The sequence below is a fragment of the Hydra vulgaris genome, chromosome 02 (genome assembly GCF_038396675.1).
Source record: "Hydra vulgaris chromosome 02, alternate assembly HydraT2T_AEP".
NCBI lineage: Eukaryota > Metazoa > Cnidaria > Hydrozoa > Anthoathecata > Hydridae > Hydra > Hydra vulgaris.
The window spans coordinates 20,169,055-20,185,918 of NC_088921.1; the positions used below are offsets into that span (position 1 = coordinate 20,169,055).

At 29.4% G+C, this 16,864-nt stretch overlaps 2 protein-coding genes across 2 annotated transcripts; one reads left to right on the plus strand and one right to left on the minus strand.

The window, feature by feature from the left end:
- Positions 1 to 11,121: 11,121 nt before the first annotated feature.
- On the plus strand, positions 11,122 to 12,027 carry LOC136075916 (uncharacterized). Its single transcript, XM_065789361.1, has one exon. It carries the CDS (start codon positions 11,122 to 11,124, stop codon positions 12,025 to 12,027), a length of 906 nt encoding a protein of 301 aa, XP_065645433.1.
- A 1,312-nt stretch (positions 12,028 to 13,339) lies between these two features.
- LOC136075917 (zinc finger MYM-type protein 1-like) lies at positions 13,340 to 14,998 on the minus strand. The gene has a single exon (XM_065789362.1). It carries the CDS (start codon positions 14,996 to 14,998, stop codon positions 13,340 to 13,342), a length of 1,659 nt encoding a protein of 552 aa, XP_065645434.1.
- Positions 14,999 to 16,864: the final 1,866 nt, after the last annotated feature.

Below are 16,864 nucleotides of genomic sequence, written 5' to 3' on the forward strand. Positions count from 1 at the left end.
AGAATTGAAAGAAAAAGAAAAACAAGAAAAATTTTAAAGAAAACAAGCTGTTTCAAAAAAAAAATAATAAAAGACAAAAAAAAAGCATTAAAAAAAAGAATTTTAAAAGAAAAAAAGTTTAAATTCAGAAAAAAGCTTTGGTGGATAATTTTAGAACCAATGTCTTCTTTGTTTTGTAATCATATTAAATTTATGTATTTGTTTCTTGATTTAATTAAATAAACTAAATTTTTTTATTAAATATACGATTTTTTTCATACACGGTAGTTGGAGAATCGATTACGGCAGGTGCTGCGTTATCATGGAAGGTGAAGAAACGTACTAGATCTCACAAAATATTAAAAATAACATTAAAAAAATAATTTTACTCAAATTTGAACAATATAAATTAGTTAATAATTGAGTATAAAATATTAATTCGAAAACCCTAAACAAAAATCTGTTACGGTTTTGGAGTTAAGAAATTTTCAAGTTAAAAGTTTTCTTAAAGTCGCGGTAGTGAAAGCCATGATCCTATAGGGTCATGGCTTTCACTACCGCGTTTTTTAAGTAGTTGCACCAAAAAAGTTAATTTAATCCAATACCAATAAATGTGTAATAAATTGAAAGAGAATGAAAAATGCTTTCCAAAAACACCAAATTTATGATGCTGGCATTATTGGTTCAAAAGTTATTGAGATTTTTAGTTTGTCTGAAGTGCCTTGACATCCTATGGACTTTATATAGAGAAATAAAAAAAAAGTGAAGCAATTTTCTTTCAAATGTAAATATTTCAGAAAGTATTATTATACATTAACAAAAGTATATACCAAAATGAGCAGTTTCAAAAGAGGAATTTATTTGTACTAGTTGCAATGAAAAATGAAATGAAATAAAGAAAATATTATCCATAAATTATGCAAATTACAAAAAAAAGTTTGATGATTTTTTTTAAATAAATATGAATATTTCATAAGTTTTTAAGATTACATATAGGTAAAAAAAACACATCAAAATGAACAGTTTCAAGAGATGAATTTGAACTTATAAGTAGCAAAAGAACATGAAAATTTTTTTTTTACATAAACAATAACAGTTAACTAAACTTCAAAAAATAGTTTGCCAAGTATCATGTCAGCAATAATTGACTTAATAAACATGTCAAAATCCTCTGATGAGTCCTCGTCGAAACCCCAGTAAGATGTAACATACACAGCTCTCTTGTCTTTTTGCCTTTCTGTTAGTATTCGTCCATAAAAAATTTTGTCCTGTCCATTGTCTAGTTCCCATTTATGATTAAACAAATGATTAGTCATACTTTGATTGCTTAACATTTTTTCAAGAAAAGGTTTCTGGTTTGGGGCAACTTTTATAAACATTTCATTACCAACAGAGGCATTATTTAGCAAGACTTTTTTACCGTCCGTTCCAGTTTCTGCCTGGATGCCTTGTTAGCTTTTTGAGATGCTTCAATCCGTCTTGTTTTAATGTTATCGTCTATCCCTTTACTTTCAAGCACTCCTGCTTTTCGGATCTGTGATCCTTTAGTGATAGAAAATTGTATTAGGTTTCTTTGAATATCTTCTGGTTTGGATTCAATCCACTGAAGAGTGTGATTCAGTTTTGCTTTAAATTTTGAATCTAGATATCCAATAGTGGCATTGGGGGTTTATCTAAGTAGACATTCTGTCATGCCAAGAGCACGTTCTGCATGCATATTGTTGGCAGGTGCTGATAGTGTGTCCTTCAATATTTTCTCAGTAGGGTTAGATAGAGGCCCAGATATATAATTGTGCAATTGTCTATGAATAACACACTCAATAGAACTCAGAAGAGTTGATGTTATTTTGTTGAGGAGCGTTATATCAGTTGTTTTCAGCAATGACTTGTGCACCTCGTCAAACACTAATTTATTGCCCAAAAATATCTAGATCTGTTGACCACAAATCATTGGAACTTTGTTTCATCTGGGTGATTCTTTGATGACAAATCTGGAACATGGGTACCTAACAAAAATGGAACATGGGTACCTAAATTTAATGAAATGTAAAAATAAATGAAAAAGGGTACACAATATTCTTAAGCTAAAATAATATTAAGCAAAAAAGATAGAAAGACAACAATTAAATGTGATCAATTTTACTAAAAATAAGTTTTAACTACTATTATTTTAAAATAAAAAAAAAATACCAGTTCAAGATTAGATTTCTGCAATACATTGCCATAAACTAGTTTCATCCACGGGCCTGTAATTACTTTTCCAATCAATCCTAGACCTTGCAGCTGAAAGATGATGCCATCTTTACCGATGTCCCCAAAAAGAGCTTTACTCACAACATTTTTGTTGTGTCTGAAAGTAAATATTTCAAAATGTTAACTTGATTTTCAATTATGTTTTTGAAGCTCTATCAATAATTTGTAAAAATAAAACTCTTACTTCTGAAGAAATGACTTTAGCAGCTGTAGATGGAATATAGCAACTCCAGCCATGTGAAAAATTACATGTACCCTGTTTCCAACATAGCGCAAAAAGGTTCCTAGAGCAACTCCATGTTCTCTCAAGAAAGATTTGAATGTTGCTGGTTCACCTTTGAAACTATATCTAAAAATAGTTTTCAATTTGTTTTACTTTTAGAAATAAATAAATAAATATATATATATATATCTATATATCTATATATATATATATCTATATATCTCTATATATATATATATATATATATATATATATATATATATATATATATATATATATATATATATATATATATATATATATATATATAATATATATATTATTTGTTATATTTTTTTATAGTACCATACATCATATTTGTTATTTAAAAAGGTTAGCAAAACAAAGAATATATAAATTAGATATAGTTACCTAAGTTTTGAAAGGTTGTACAGAAAAGATACTACAGATCCTTCTTTTCCAGTGGCAGTTTTAATTTTATATAATATAATAATATATATATAGTCACAGATTCTAGAGTCTAGAATAGATCAATCAACAATTAAAAGTTCTAAGAATGTCACTACTGACTAAACTAGTCACTTAAGTTCACTGAATAAACTTAGTTTTACTTTTAAAAAAAAAACGATCTCATTGTCGATAATTGGTAGTCGGCCGACAATGGCAACATGTAGATTTGTGCTTAAAAATTTTATATTGTTGACTAAACTGATTGTAATACAATTTTAAACTAACATAGAAAAACGAATTTGCTAGGTGTATGGTTAAAAATTAGATATGTACGGTCAATAGAAAAATTTTATTTAAAAAAACAAAACTTACCTTATTTTAAAGGGAAAAAACACCAAAATGGCTACGGATAGACAAAAATAAAAATTTACTGATGCTTAGAGATCCTTCTTGTTGGTAAAATGAAACAAACAATGTGACTGAAAGTGGCTGATCTATCAAACAATGCTTGAAGCACTGACGTGCCAAAAAAGCATTTTGTAAAAACGGAACAGAAAATGGACGCAGATGTCGACGGTACTTCAGGATCCAATATAGCGGACTATGCGAGTCACTACCCTATATCGTTAAATTTTTGGCACCGAAAAAAATACTTTTTTTAAATTTTATTTTCTTGCGTAAAAAGTCGCTTTAACAAACTTTTAATTAAATTTTATTAAAAATTAAATCGTAAATCCTAATATTAACAGTATATAAATATACATTTTTTTTCCTCAGTGGAATATGTTTTAAACTTTTTTAACATAACTTAAATTTTTAAATGTTTTAATTTATTATACGTTAAGCGTAACAAAACTTTGAGGTGAAATGTTAATTTAAATTAACTGTTATTCGAACTTTCTTTAATAAATAAATAAATAAGAAAATTAATAAAATTAATAAAATTAAAATAAAATTAAAATAAGTTTAATAATTAATATTAATAGATAAAATTAATAATAAAATTAAAATAAAATTAATAAAAAATTAATAAAACCCTGATGAAAAACATGGACCCAAATAAAACAGGCCGAAAACGTCGAAATACGGGCAAAATAAGAATATATCTAAAATTTATCTTTACACAAACAAAAAAATCAAAGAACTTTATACAAAATTTGCCTCGGCTATTCCGTTCATAAATTAGACAAAATTGTCTAACTTACTTAACGAAGTGCACCAACAAGAAGGTAAACCATACGACTTTGCACTCCATCAATGAGATGTTGTGTTGCCTAAGGTTAGCCCTCCATTTCTTGATTCTTTACTTTATTTGATAGGCTGTTCATGTAAAAGTAATAATAATTATGAATATAACTTTTTTTTTTGTTATTTTAATTTTAATATTTATTATAATGTGCAGTTAAGCATTAAGTTAAAAATATTGATATATATTATAAAAATATCTTTAAATTAAACATTTGGTATTTAATCTTTAAATTAAACAATTGGTACATATAAACATAGCAGATATGACTCATACCATTTATAAAGGTAAAAACCACTGTACTCAAAGGCAGTAAAAACAAATAATTGGAACATAATTTAAAAAAGAAATAGGATAAATGCATTTTTTGTGGACAGGATTGTAAGATTGTGTATTGTGTATTAAATAAATATCAAAATCCAAACTAAAAAGAATAAGATCACCTTTTTCAAAATCAATTAATAAAGAAATCGACAATACTTCGTTATCATACTTAACAAGGTATGTGGTTAGTTTAGCGAACCACATACCTTTTAAGGTATGTGGTTCGCTAAACGAACCACATTTTTTTTATACCAAACAATTTTAAAAATATTTTTTTGTTGTTGCTCAAATTTTCTGGTTGTGTCAACTAGTCTATTTATCTTTTTGGCTAAAGCTTTCTTGCAGCAAAACAGTTTAATATTGAAATCCACACAACATCTACAATATATTGCATGATAAGATGTATCTTTTAATATCAAATACCAATCATAAATACTTTTATTAATCATTTTATCTAAATATATATAGATTTTCCAGTTATCATTTAGAACAAATACAGTATGTGGTTAAGGTATGTGGTTCGCTAAACGAACCACATTTTTTTTATACCAAAAAATTTTAATAATAACTTTTTGTTGTTGCTCTAAATTTCTGGTTGTGTCAACTAGTCTATTTATCTTTTTGGTTAAAGCTTTCTTGCAGCAAAACAGTTTAATATTGAAATCCATACAACATCTACAATATATTGCATGATAAGATGTATCTTTTAATACCAAATACCAATCATAAATACTTTTATTAATCATTTTATCTAAATATATATAGATTTTCCAGTTATCATTTAGAACAAATACAGTTCCTGGCCACAATATTATGATCACCTCAGTTTTTCTACATATTTTGTTTTCAAAGTTATTTTAAAGTAATTTTAAGGTGAGTATATTATTATTACTAACTTATTATACAATACTGACATCTGTCGAATAAAATTGAAAAGAAAATTTCTTTATGATCATGACCAATGTGAAGTTTTGTCAATTTAATTTTTGTCAATTTAAAAAAAAAACGTGGTTGATCTGTCACATGCATTTTTTTTATATTTTAGCAGTTTTTTTTTTGAGTGAAAGGTGTTTTATTTTTTTTAATACATTTTATTTATTTTTAATTTATTTTAAGTTAATATAAATAGCAAGAATTAATTTATAGTACCATTTTATTAACATTTTTAGTGTAATAGGTTGTAATTGAAAACTTCAGTATAAAATAATCATAGGTAAGGGTAAGGACATAAGTCCAAGCAAAATTTCAGAAGTAAAATCACTTTTACAACATTCAGAGCGTTCGCAACAGGAAATTGCTAAAATGTGTAAAGTTTCGCAGCGTTTTGTCAATAAAATCAAACACAAAATGGAAAACGACATCACTTTTTCTTCAAAAAAGAAAGGGTCAAAACGTAAAACCACTCCCAGGACAGACAGAAATATAAGAGATATTTTTCTGGATAATATTTAAAAAATCACCCTTCTTGCTGTCAAAACTTGTTCAAGAATCTGGAATACAAGTGGTTTAAAATCACACAAACCGGCTAAAAAACCAAGGCTAACTCCAGCAATGATAAAAAAGAGATTGCATTGGGCAAAAAATTATAAGTATATGTATATTGGAGATTGAGAACGTGTAAGTTTATCAATTTTGATTGAAATATTGTTAAAAAAGTGTTTAAATGTTGACATAAATTTAATTACAACCACACTATGATAATTTTTCAGGTGTGTTTTTCAGACGAATCTGCTTTTGAGATCTTGTTAGACAAAGCCAACTTCGTCCGAAGAAGACCAAACGAAAAATATCATCCAGATTGCATTATACAAACTATTAAACATCCAACTAAAGTTATGGTGTGGTCAGTCATCAGTGGTAAAGGCACAGGAAGGCTATATATTGTCAATGGGATGATGAAGCAAATACAGTATCAAGAGGTTATGGAGAGCCAACCTATCCCCCAAATACAAGAATGGTTTTCAAATAACAATACATTTAAGTTTATGCATAATAGTGCTCCATGCCATAAAGCTAAAAGGATCACAAACTTTCTTAAAGAAAAAATATCCCCGTTTTCGATTGGCCATGGAACTCTCCTGACTTGAATCGGATTGAGAATTTGTGGAACATTCTCAATAAGGAAATCTCTTTCGAGTTTTTAACAAACAAAAGGGATTTGATTGAAAAATTACTTTATCATTGGCACCACAACGAAAAAATTAGGACAGCAGCAAATACTGTATTAAAAGTATGTCAGACCGAATAGCTAAAGTCATTTTATTGAAAGGAGGAATGACAAAATATTAATATTTTTTTATGACTTGCTATCAAAAAGAGTAATTGCTTGTTAAAATGTTTGTATAATGATTTTAAAATATTGTTTTATTGTTAAGGAAACACGTTTTATCAATAAAATATAACTAATATTGCAATTGTACTTTTTTATACTTTTTACAAACCCTTGAAGTTAAAAATACACAAAAATTGTAGGTGATCATAATATTGTGGCCAGGGACTGTATTTATAAAAATTTATAATATAATAATAAAATAAGTAAAAGATTTAAAAGAATAATATAATATAAAATAAGTAAAAGACTTTTAAATTAATTTAAATTTGTTAAATATTTTATTAATGACTAAATGATTACTTTCAATTTATATATTTATATACTTTAAAATTATATCTATATATATATATATATATATATATATATATATATATATATATATAGAGAGAGAGAGAGAGAGAGAGAGAGAGAGCCGAAACCAGCCTTTTTTTGGTCTTTAGGAAATGGAGCGCTCAGATGTTGAGGTACCTATTTTCAATAACTTTAAAATAGGCACTTCAACATCTGAGCGTGTAATATCGATAATCAATAAAACGCGGCTAAAGAAAAAAGATCTGAGGTTTTATGCCGACAAAATAGTTTGAGATGTATGTTTGTTCATCGTTCAACCGATGACTTAAAATACAATAACTTTTTATTTGTTTATGACAAAAAGTAGAACCACAGCTTAACAACAGTACCAAAAATATTTTTTGATATTTTTATTTTTAGAGATAATTTGATTCAAAAGTTAAGGTCATCATATAAACCAAATATTTATATATACAAAATCAATTATAGCATTATTTTACCCTAATAGTGTGTATATTTTTTAATAGTAAGCGTTGATTACGCAAAAAAAATGCCTCCCACCAAAAAGTTTACTTTAAAAAAAAAAATTTATTTAGCACTTCGTCTCGTTGGTTTGACAAGGTTCTAACTGATATTTTTTATATTAGAAGAATTTAGAAAAAATCTTTTAACTTTTTTTTAATGTTTAATTAAAATTATTTATATTATTAATTTTTTATTTGTCTATGTACTCTTTTTTTGGTTGATGTATAAAAATACGTAAGTAAACAAAAAACTATTATATAAATATTTATCTTTATCTTTAGACGATTTATTGCTATTCTCCAACGCGACGACTTGTCAATTTTCAAAACCAAACTCGTCAATTTTCAGGATGGAAATTTAGTTTTTAAAATTAGTTTATTGTTCTAGAAATCTAAAGAGGGGGAAATTTAAAAACCTCCACTTAAAAAACAAAAATATAGCCCAATTAAACTACAAAAAAAAAAAAAAAAGGACCAAACTTATTCATATAATAAAAAAATAGTTGCAGAAACTATTTGTATGTGGGGACGAAAGAAATATCTTGATTTACTTGTAGTTAAACAAAACCGAAACATTTAAATTGAATAACTTTATCAATTCTGAAGCAAAACGTCGTCCCAAAACAAATTATCGTAGAACATTCTTTTCTAAAAAAAAATGACATCTATATATACTATTAATTTTCATGGGTGGATTTTTATTCTTCGACGCCAACATAAAATCATTTCGTCCGTAATTTGTACAAAGTTTAAAATGTCACGTGATAAAACTCCCTACTTTAAAATGAAGTTGTGTATTTCGAATAAAAATTCCGAAAATGCAGAAATATGATATTGAACCTCTGTTTATAAACTAATTATAAATTTCAAAACTTTAGGTGTTACAAAAAATGGGTTGAAAAAAATCTTCTGTTGATCAACCGTTGATCGTTGATTTTTTTGTATCATATATTTTTCCTTCTAACAATCTCTGGTTTTATATCTTATAATCTTTGTTATAATCTTTGGTCTAATAATCTTTGCTATCAAAAACATTTTTACTTAAGGATCCCTATAGTAATGACCATGAATCTCATTCAGTTCATGAGGGCAGAGAGGAACCAAGGAGCACATCTCCTCATCGATGACAAGCTGTGTTTGATTGGACAGCTGCTGGGAGATCTTATACGAATTAGGGGTTCTTAGTTGTAAATTTTCCGAGAGGCTGTAGCTGTGGCTGGACCGCTAGGATTCGAAACTGAACTCGCTACTAAAAGAAAGTGTAAACTAAAATTTACCTTTTTCGAAGATTTTGTTGATTGACTTTTTTTGTTTAATAAATTTAAAAATGATACTTTTCTCAATCCAGAGAATTAATAGTAACGCAGAAATACAATGAAATATCAGAAATAGATGATTGCTGCGTTCACAAAACTATGAAATTTCCTAATTTTTTGGTTTGAAATAGGGTGTTTTTGACCCGGGCGCTATTGGCGCTCTCAAAGGCTCTGCTGTAGATCATTCAGTCCCAGTGGCGGATCTATATATGGGCTAATAGGGCTAAAGCCCGGGGCCCCGACCAGTAAGGGGCCCGTATGAAAAGAGAAATTTTACATATTATCGTGAATATTCATTTATCAAATGTAAAAGTGGTTAAATAATTAATTATTTCAAACATAAGTAAGTGTATGTGAAAATTCAAGCGAACGAAAACTAAATTTTTAGAATAGAGAATAAAAATTGTATTGGCATTGTTATCGCTACGATGATGTTCAAATGCTTTTGTATTGAAAAATTGTTAAGTGTCTTTGCTAGCTTTTGTAAAAATAGTGCACCTGCGACTCAGCTTTGAATGATTAAGTTTATTTTTGTGCAAATTCCACTGATTATTTTTCATTCGCTCGGTATTAAAATTATAACATATTAAATAAAATTTATATAAATTTTATTTCTATATAGGTTTAACGATGACGGGTCGTAAATATAAAAGTGGGTGTCAATAAAGAAAATTAGCAGAACAGAAGCAAGACGCAATAAAAAAATGTAAAACATTAACCAACTTCTTTTCAATCCAAATCCAGATCGACGAAACATCTTCAGCTCAAATTAAAGATAAAAATAATGATCAAAATGTTTCAATATTTGAATCATCAGAAATTCAAACATCCCCATACATCGTTGAACTGCCCTCCGAAGATAATTTTTGTGATTTAGGCACATGACCGGATATATTAAATAGCGATTTCATTAATTTTTATTTAACCAAAGATACGACATATTTTCAAAATAAGGGTTTCCATAAACGTGATTATGCAGCTTCGTGCAGAATTTCAAAAACACAAAATCGATATTTTTCCGAAGAACTATTTAAAAAACGGCTTAAAAATGCAAAGCCAGTGTCAAGAAATTGAATATGTTATTCGAAAAGCACAGGAAACATATATTGTTTAATGTGCAAATTATTTTCTATAAACGTACAAGCATTTTCCAAAGGGTTCTCTGATTGGAAGCATGGAGAGGAATATGTCATACTCCACGAAAATTCTACGCCGCACAAGAACGCCGTTATAAATCGGACAACGCGAAAAGAAAGGAAAAATACAATCGATAAACAATTAATGCAAGAATTAGAGCAGGAATCAGATAAATTTTATAAAATTTTAAAGCGTGTTGTTGCTGTTGTTAAGTTTTTGAGTGAACGAGGTTTAGCATTTCGTGGTCACAATGAAACATTTAGTGTTCCAAATAATGGCAATTTTATGGGCTGTTTGGAATTGATTGCTGAATTCGATCCGTTTCTTAAAGAGCACATACAGAAATGTTCAGGAAAAAAACACTCTGTTTCTTACCTAACCAAAACTGTGTATGAAGAAATTATTACATTAATGGCGAAAAAAGTAACAAAAACAATTATAGAGGAAGTCAATTCGACAAAATATTATTCGATTGTTGTTGATTCAACCCCGGATGTGGCGCATGTTGATCAACTCGCTATTATACTAAGATATTGCTATCAAGGTGATGTATTCGAGAGATTTTTAACAATTACCCCAATCACTTCACATACTGAAAAATCTCTACTAATTGTAGTCAAAACAATATTAGATACAAATAATTTGTCCATCAAAAATTGTCGCGGCCAATCATACGACAATGTCGCCAACATGTCAGGCCAATATAACGGCTTAAGGGCACTACTGCAGAGAGAAAATCAGTTGGCAGTATATACACCGTGTGCAGCACATAGTTTAAATTTGATAGGGATAGAAGCCGCAAAAGTTGTGCATGAAGTTGTAATATTTTTCGGTACAATTCAGCAATTATTTGTGTTTTTTTCAAGTTCTACTAAAAAATGGAATGCAATTACCGACGCTTTAAAATTAAATGAGAAAACGCACACCCTAAAAAATTTAGGCAAAACCAGATGGTCAGCCATTATGAAGCTGTTAAAGCTTTAAAAAATAACTATGAAGAAATTTTAACGGTTTTAAAATCAATTGCAAACAATGACCAAGAAAAAATGGACCAAAGAGAAGAAGCGAAGACATTATTTTCAAAAATGACTTCATTGGAAAATGGAATTTTGGTTAGTTTTTGGGAACAAATTCTGGAAAGAATTAATAAAGTAAATAAAAAATTACAGACAGCGGGACTAGATTCGTTAGACGATTCCGCTCTTTTTTCATCACTTGAAGGACTCATTAAAGAAAAAAGAAACAATATCGACACCGAATTGACCCAATACGAGATATTAGCAAAAACTTTGACTAATTACCTTAGTTCGGAATATAAAGATAAAAGAAAAAGAATACTAAGATACTCAGACGGTACAACAGGGTGTGGGAGCAACTTAACAGTGAAAAACAAATTTAAAATTGAAATCTTAAATGTCGTTTTGGACAAATTTCAAAATGAATTTCAAAAAAGAAAAAAAATATACAAGGAAAATTCTGAGAATTTTAAATTCTTATTTGATATTGGAAACAAGAAAATAAAAATAATAGATGAATCCAGTATGCAGAACGCATGTAAGTTTTATAAAGAGGATATTGAAGATTTTGCCACGCTGAAAAACGAATGCATTCATTTAAAAAAATATATTAACATAATTGTAGTTAACGAGCAAAGCCAAATTAATTGTGCTGAAATTTTAAAAATAATTTATGACAAACACCTTTTCGATACTTTTCCGAATTTGTACACAGTAATGAAAATTTTCCTTACAATGCCTATAACCAATTGTGAAGCAGAAAGATCATTTTCCAGAATGAGCTATATTAAAAATAAGCAAAGAAATACAATGAGTGATGACAGATTGGCTGATTTAATGCTTCTATCCATAGAACATAAAATTACAAAGTCATTAAACTACGATGAGGTTATAAAGGAATATGCCCTAATAAAGGTTCGAAAACTGCGTCATTAAAAATCTTAAAATTAAATAACTTGTTTTTGTTATGAATTTATTATGCTTAAATATTTACGATATTTGCGATTGTTAGTGAATAGGAATAATAACAATAAAAACAATTAATCTTTAATATTGTCTTTCATTTTATTTAAATAATGAACCGAAAATCAATTAATCGCATAACCGATTAAAAATCTTTATTCGTGTAGGGCTAGGGCCCCTTGCTATTTTTAAGCCCTGGGCCCCCAAAAAGCTAGATCCGCCACTGTTCAGTCCTACTTAAAAAGATGAAAAAATATGGAATAAATAGTGTAGCCTTACACTGGTTCAAAAGTTTCTGCTAAACAGACAACAATACGTAATTGCTCAAGAAAAAAATTACTCAATATAAAAAAAACATTGTTATACTTTACAAAGCTGGTTCTTTATTATCTCAAAAAATTTAAAGCTTCTTTATTTCAAAGCTTTTATACAAAGCTTTTATACGCTAATATTGCGAATATGGGTGAATTCTCGTAAATCCAAATTCGTCACACTTTATTGAAATCAAAGCATGCTGCAACAATAGTTTATAATAAAGATAAATTTTCACATGCTGAGCCACTTTTAAAACACTTAAAAGCATTAAATATTTCAAAATTTGATGTTTATGCTAAAATTAAAAATTGGACTTCTCTTATTGCATTTCTTAAAAAAAATCTTTCATAATAGCTAAAAAAGATATTGCACAAGATGAGAAAAAATCTTTAAATTGCCATTTAAAAAAGCAAATCATTCTCGCTTCTCTATCTTGTATCGTGTTTTTTATGTGTACAACAAAGTAATATACAAAAATGTAAAATTTACAAAAAGCAAATAATCAGAATTCTCCTAAAACATTATTTAAAAACCTCATCTTACACAGATATTTTTTATGCGTATTTAGTAATAAAAAAAATTAATAACATAAAACGAATGAAAACTATAAAACCTTAAATAACAGTTATAAATGCAAAAAAAGTAGAACAGATTGGAAAATTCCGCCTACAATAACCAAGTTTATTTTTCCGTGAATTTTATTTCCAATTTAGTAAATCATGTACTAAAATATTAATCCAAATAAAATATTTGTTTAAGATTAGCAAACTTTTTGAATTCTTTTTTTTTTTTTGGATTTTTTTTATCTTTATGCTATCTAAAGCAGGGCCGTGCACAGGATTTTGGGGCCCCGAGCATCCTTCAGTTTAGGGGCCCACCCCCTTTACTCCAAAAAAAAAAAAGGCCTGCTTAAATTTTTTTATTATATTACTGGAATATAAGTATAATTAAATAGTCCAGCTGTTGTTTCTTACAATATTATTTTTCTTGTCTTTTGTTGAGCAAACTTTTCAATCACATCATGGAAATCAATATTTTTTGCTAATAGACACTCGATACTCAAAATGGCGAGGTCACTTGTTCGTTCTTGTCCCATAGTCGAGCGCAAAAAATTCTTGATGAGCTTCAATTTACTGAATGAACGCTCACTTGAAGCCACTGTCACTGGAATTGAAGCAAAAATACGCAATGCAATTACTATATTTCTAAAGAGTTCTCCAAGCTTCATTTCAGAAATTTTGTTTAATAAGTCAAATGGGGCAAGAGGTTCCTTTCCAAAATTTGCAGTATGAATTTGTTTTATGTGAAGCAATTCTTTAGTCAGTTCATTTTCGGTCACATCACAAGAATATTTTTGCGAAAAATGTGAGCAAGCACTCTTGATTTCTGCTTCAGACAGTTTTTGATACTTCCACAAAAAAGGGAATATAGAAAGGATTTCTTGAATTGCTGTGAAACGTGCAGTAAGTCCACCAATTACAGAATCATAAATGTGATAAAAAACCGTTCTCCGAAATGTTGCCTTTTCTCCTGATTCTGCTTCTGTTAATTCCGTAATTTGTTCATCACCTTTAATTTGCTCCCCAAAAAAACTTTTGCGTTTCACTTTTCTGTGGATTGGAAATTCAGAACTGATTTTTGCAACATCTGCAACTAACTTGGCTTCTTCTAAAATTGTAGGCCATTCCTCCCGAACAGATTTGAGTTGACTAATCAATGCTTCAATATTTTCCACCTCAATATCAATAGTTGCTTTTCTTGCCTGAATGACCTGGTTGCAGCGGTCAATCAATGTGAGAACTTTCAGCCAAATTCCATACATGAGAACACATTTGAAGGAGCTCATATATTTTAGGGCACCTCTAATCTCAGTGTTTGCTTTAGGCGTGAGATTCAAGCTCTTAACTTCTTTCAAAGATTCAATGATTTGGCTCAAGTGATTATAGAAAGGGCGAATGCTGTCAAGTCTCTCAGTCCATCGTGTTCCTGATTGTCCATGCAAAGACACACCGTGAAGTCTCTTTTGCAATATTTCCCAGCGTTGCGGACTAGCAGAAAAGATCGTATATACGGTTTGAACAGTTCCAAAGAAAGTCTCAGCATCTGTACAGCTTGAGGCAGCATTCTGTCCACACAAATTCAATGAATGACAACCACAGGGTGAGAATACAGACAATGGGTTCTTCTTTTGTAGGATTGCTTGAACACCCTTATAATTTCCTGACATGTTGACTCCATTGTCATAGCCTTGGCCACGGCAGTCTTCAAAACAAATTTTTAATGTTTCCAAAGTTTCCAGAATTAATTCCGCAATATCAGATCCAGTCTTCTTGGCACAATCTGCAAAGATCAAAAACCGCTCTTCAATTAAAAATTTTCCAGGTTCTTTTTCATGAACATATCGATTGACAAACGCACTTTGTTCAGTATGGCTCACATCAGGAGTGGCATCAACCATAATTGAAAAAAACTTTGCAGACTTGGACTCTTCTATAATTTGCCTGCGAACCTCAGCTGCACAAAGGCCAATGAATTCATTTTGAGAACGATTTGACAAGTAATGCGCCTGAAGACGTTGACCCTTGTCCGCATTATGACCTTTGTCATTCTTTGTTAAGAATTGGGTCATAATGCGAAATCAGTTCCAGCTATCCTAAGAAATTTCCATTATGAGAATCTCCAATTAGGTCAGATTTTCCACGAATAGCCAATCCACGTTCACCAAGAAACAGAATCACATCCAAGATTCGTTCCAAGATTTTTCTCCAGGTGTCAGCTTCATTGAGAATTTGGCGATTCATCAAATGTTCAATTGACTGATCAGTTTTCATTCGAGCTTCCAATTCACGCCACTGAATGTAGCATTGTTTATGGATTTTCGAATGCTCATGTTCAGGAATTCGACTGATGAGATTCTTCCACTTCTTTTCATATCCTCATCCTCCAATCATTGCAAGGGATGAAGTCATGTGTGGAAGTTGATTTCTAGGTAAAAATAATCGGCATGGAAAACAAAACAATGCTGTCTTTGCTGGGCTAAATACAAGCCAATCCCGCGAGAAGGATTCCCCATTCGGCATTCTGCTTTTTAAAACTGACATTGGAAATATGTGATTTCCATTATCTTTTGGCATATCCAGTGGGAAAGGAATGTGACCAGCCATGACAAACTTTTCCAGCTGAGAAGGGGAGAAATTTTCTGTTTCAAATTCACCAATGTCAAATGGCTGCAACAATGCTGGTCCATCACTGCTAGTGGTCCTTGTAGAAGTATTATCACTACCACTAATTTGACAGTCTTCAAAAGTGGCTAATTTCTCTATACTGCCAGCACTATTACCAGAAACAGAAGATTGGATACTACCGTCATATTTTTGCTTCGTTGAGCTAGTGTAAAGGGCATCTGATGTTTTAGGAGTAGTTGTAATTCCAACATCAAATAATGTTTGCCTTCCTTTTTGTAGAGCCGCTTTTTTTACTTTACTGATTTTTAGCTTTGATGCACCAGATGGATACGTGCGTTTCATTTTTATTTTTTTAAATACTTTCGTCTAATAGATATATATACATATATACATATATATATATATATATATATATATATATATATATGTATATATATATATATATATATATATATATATATATAAATATATATATATATATATATATACATATATATGTATATATATTTATATATATATAAGAACATATACTTGTATATACAAACATATGTATATATATACATAATATACATATGTATATATATAAATGTATATATATACATATGTTTGTATATATATATATATATATATATATATATATATATATATATATATATATATATATATATATATATATATACGATTAAATAAATAATACAAAATTTATATATATAATTAATCACAAAAATGAAAAAATTAAATTTATTTTTATTAATCTATAAATTAAATTGTACAATCAAGCAAATCGCCTGTAAAAAAACTAATCCAAATACGCCATTTTTAAAATAAGATTTAAACACATAACTTTTCCCGCTAAATTCAAGATAAGCATGTAGATAAGATTTAAACAAAAGCTCTATAAATTAGTAATCTATAAATTACGCAACTTATGCCAATGTTTGCAAATTCTTTCGGCGCACTTATGCTAATTCGCGCTTGTGCCAGTTCGCACTTATGCCAGTTTTTGCAATTGGTTCGCACTTATGCCAGTTCGCACTTATGCCAATGTTTGCAAATTCTTTCGGCGCACTTATGCCAGTTCGCGCTTGTGCCAGTTCGCACTTATGCCAGTTTTTGCAATTGTTTCGCACTTATGCCAGTTCGCACTTATGCCAATGTGTGCAAATTCTTTTGGCGCACTTATGCCAGTTCGCGCTTGTGTTAGTTCGCACTTATGCCAGTTTTTGCAAGTGATTCGCACTTATGCCAGTTCGCGCTTGTGCCAGTTCGCACTTATGCCAGTTCGCACTTATGCCAGTCGCACTTATGCA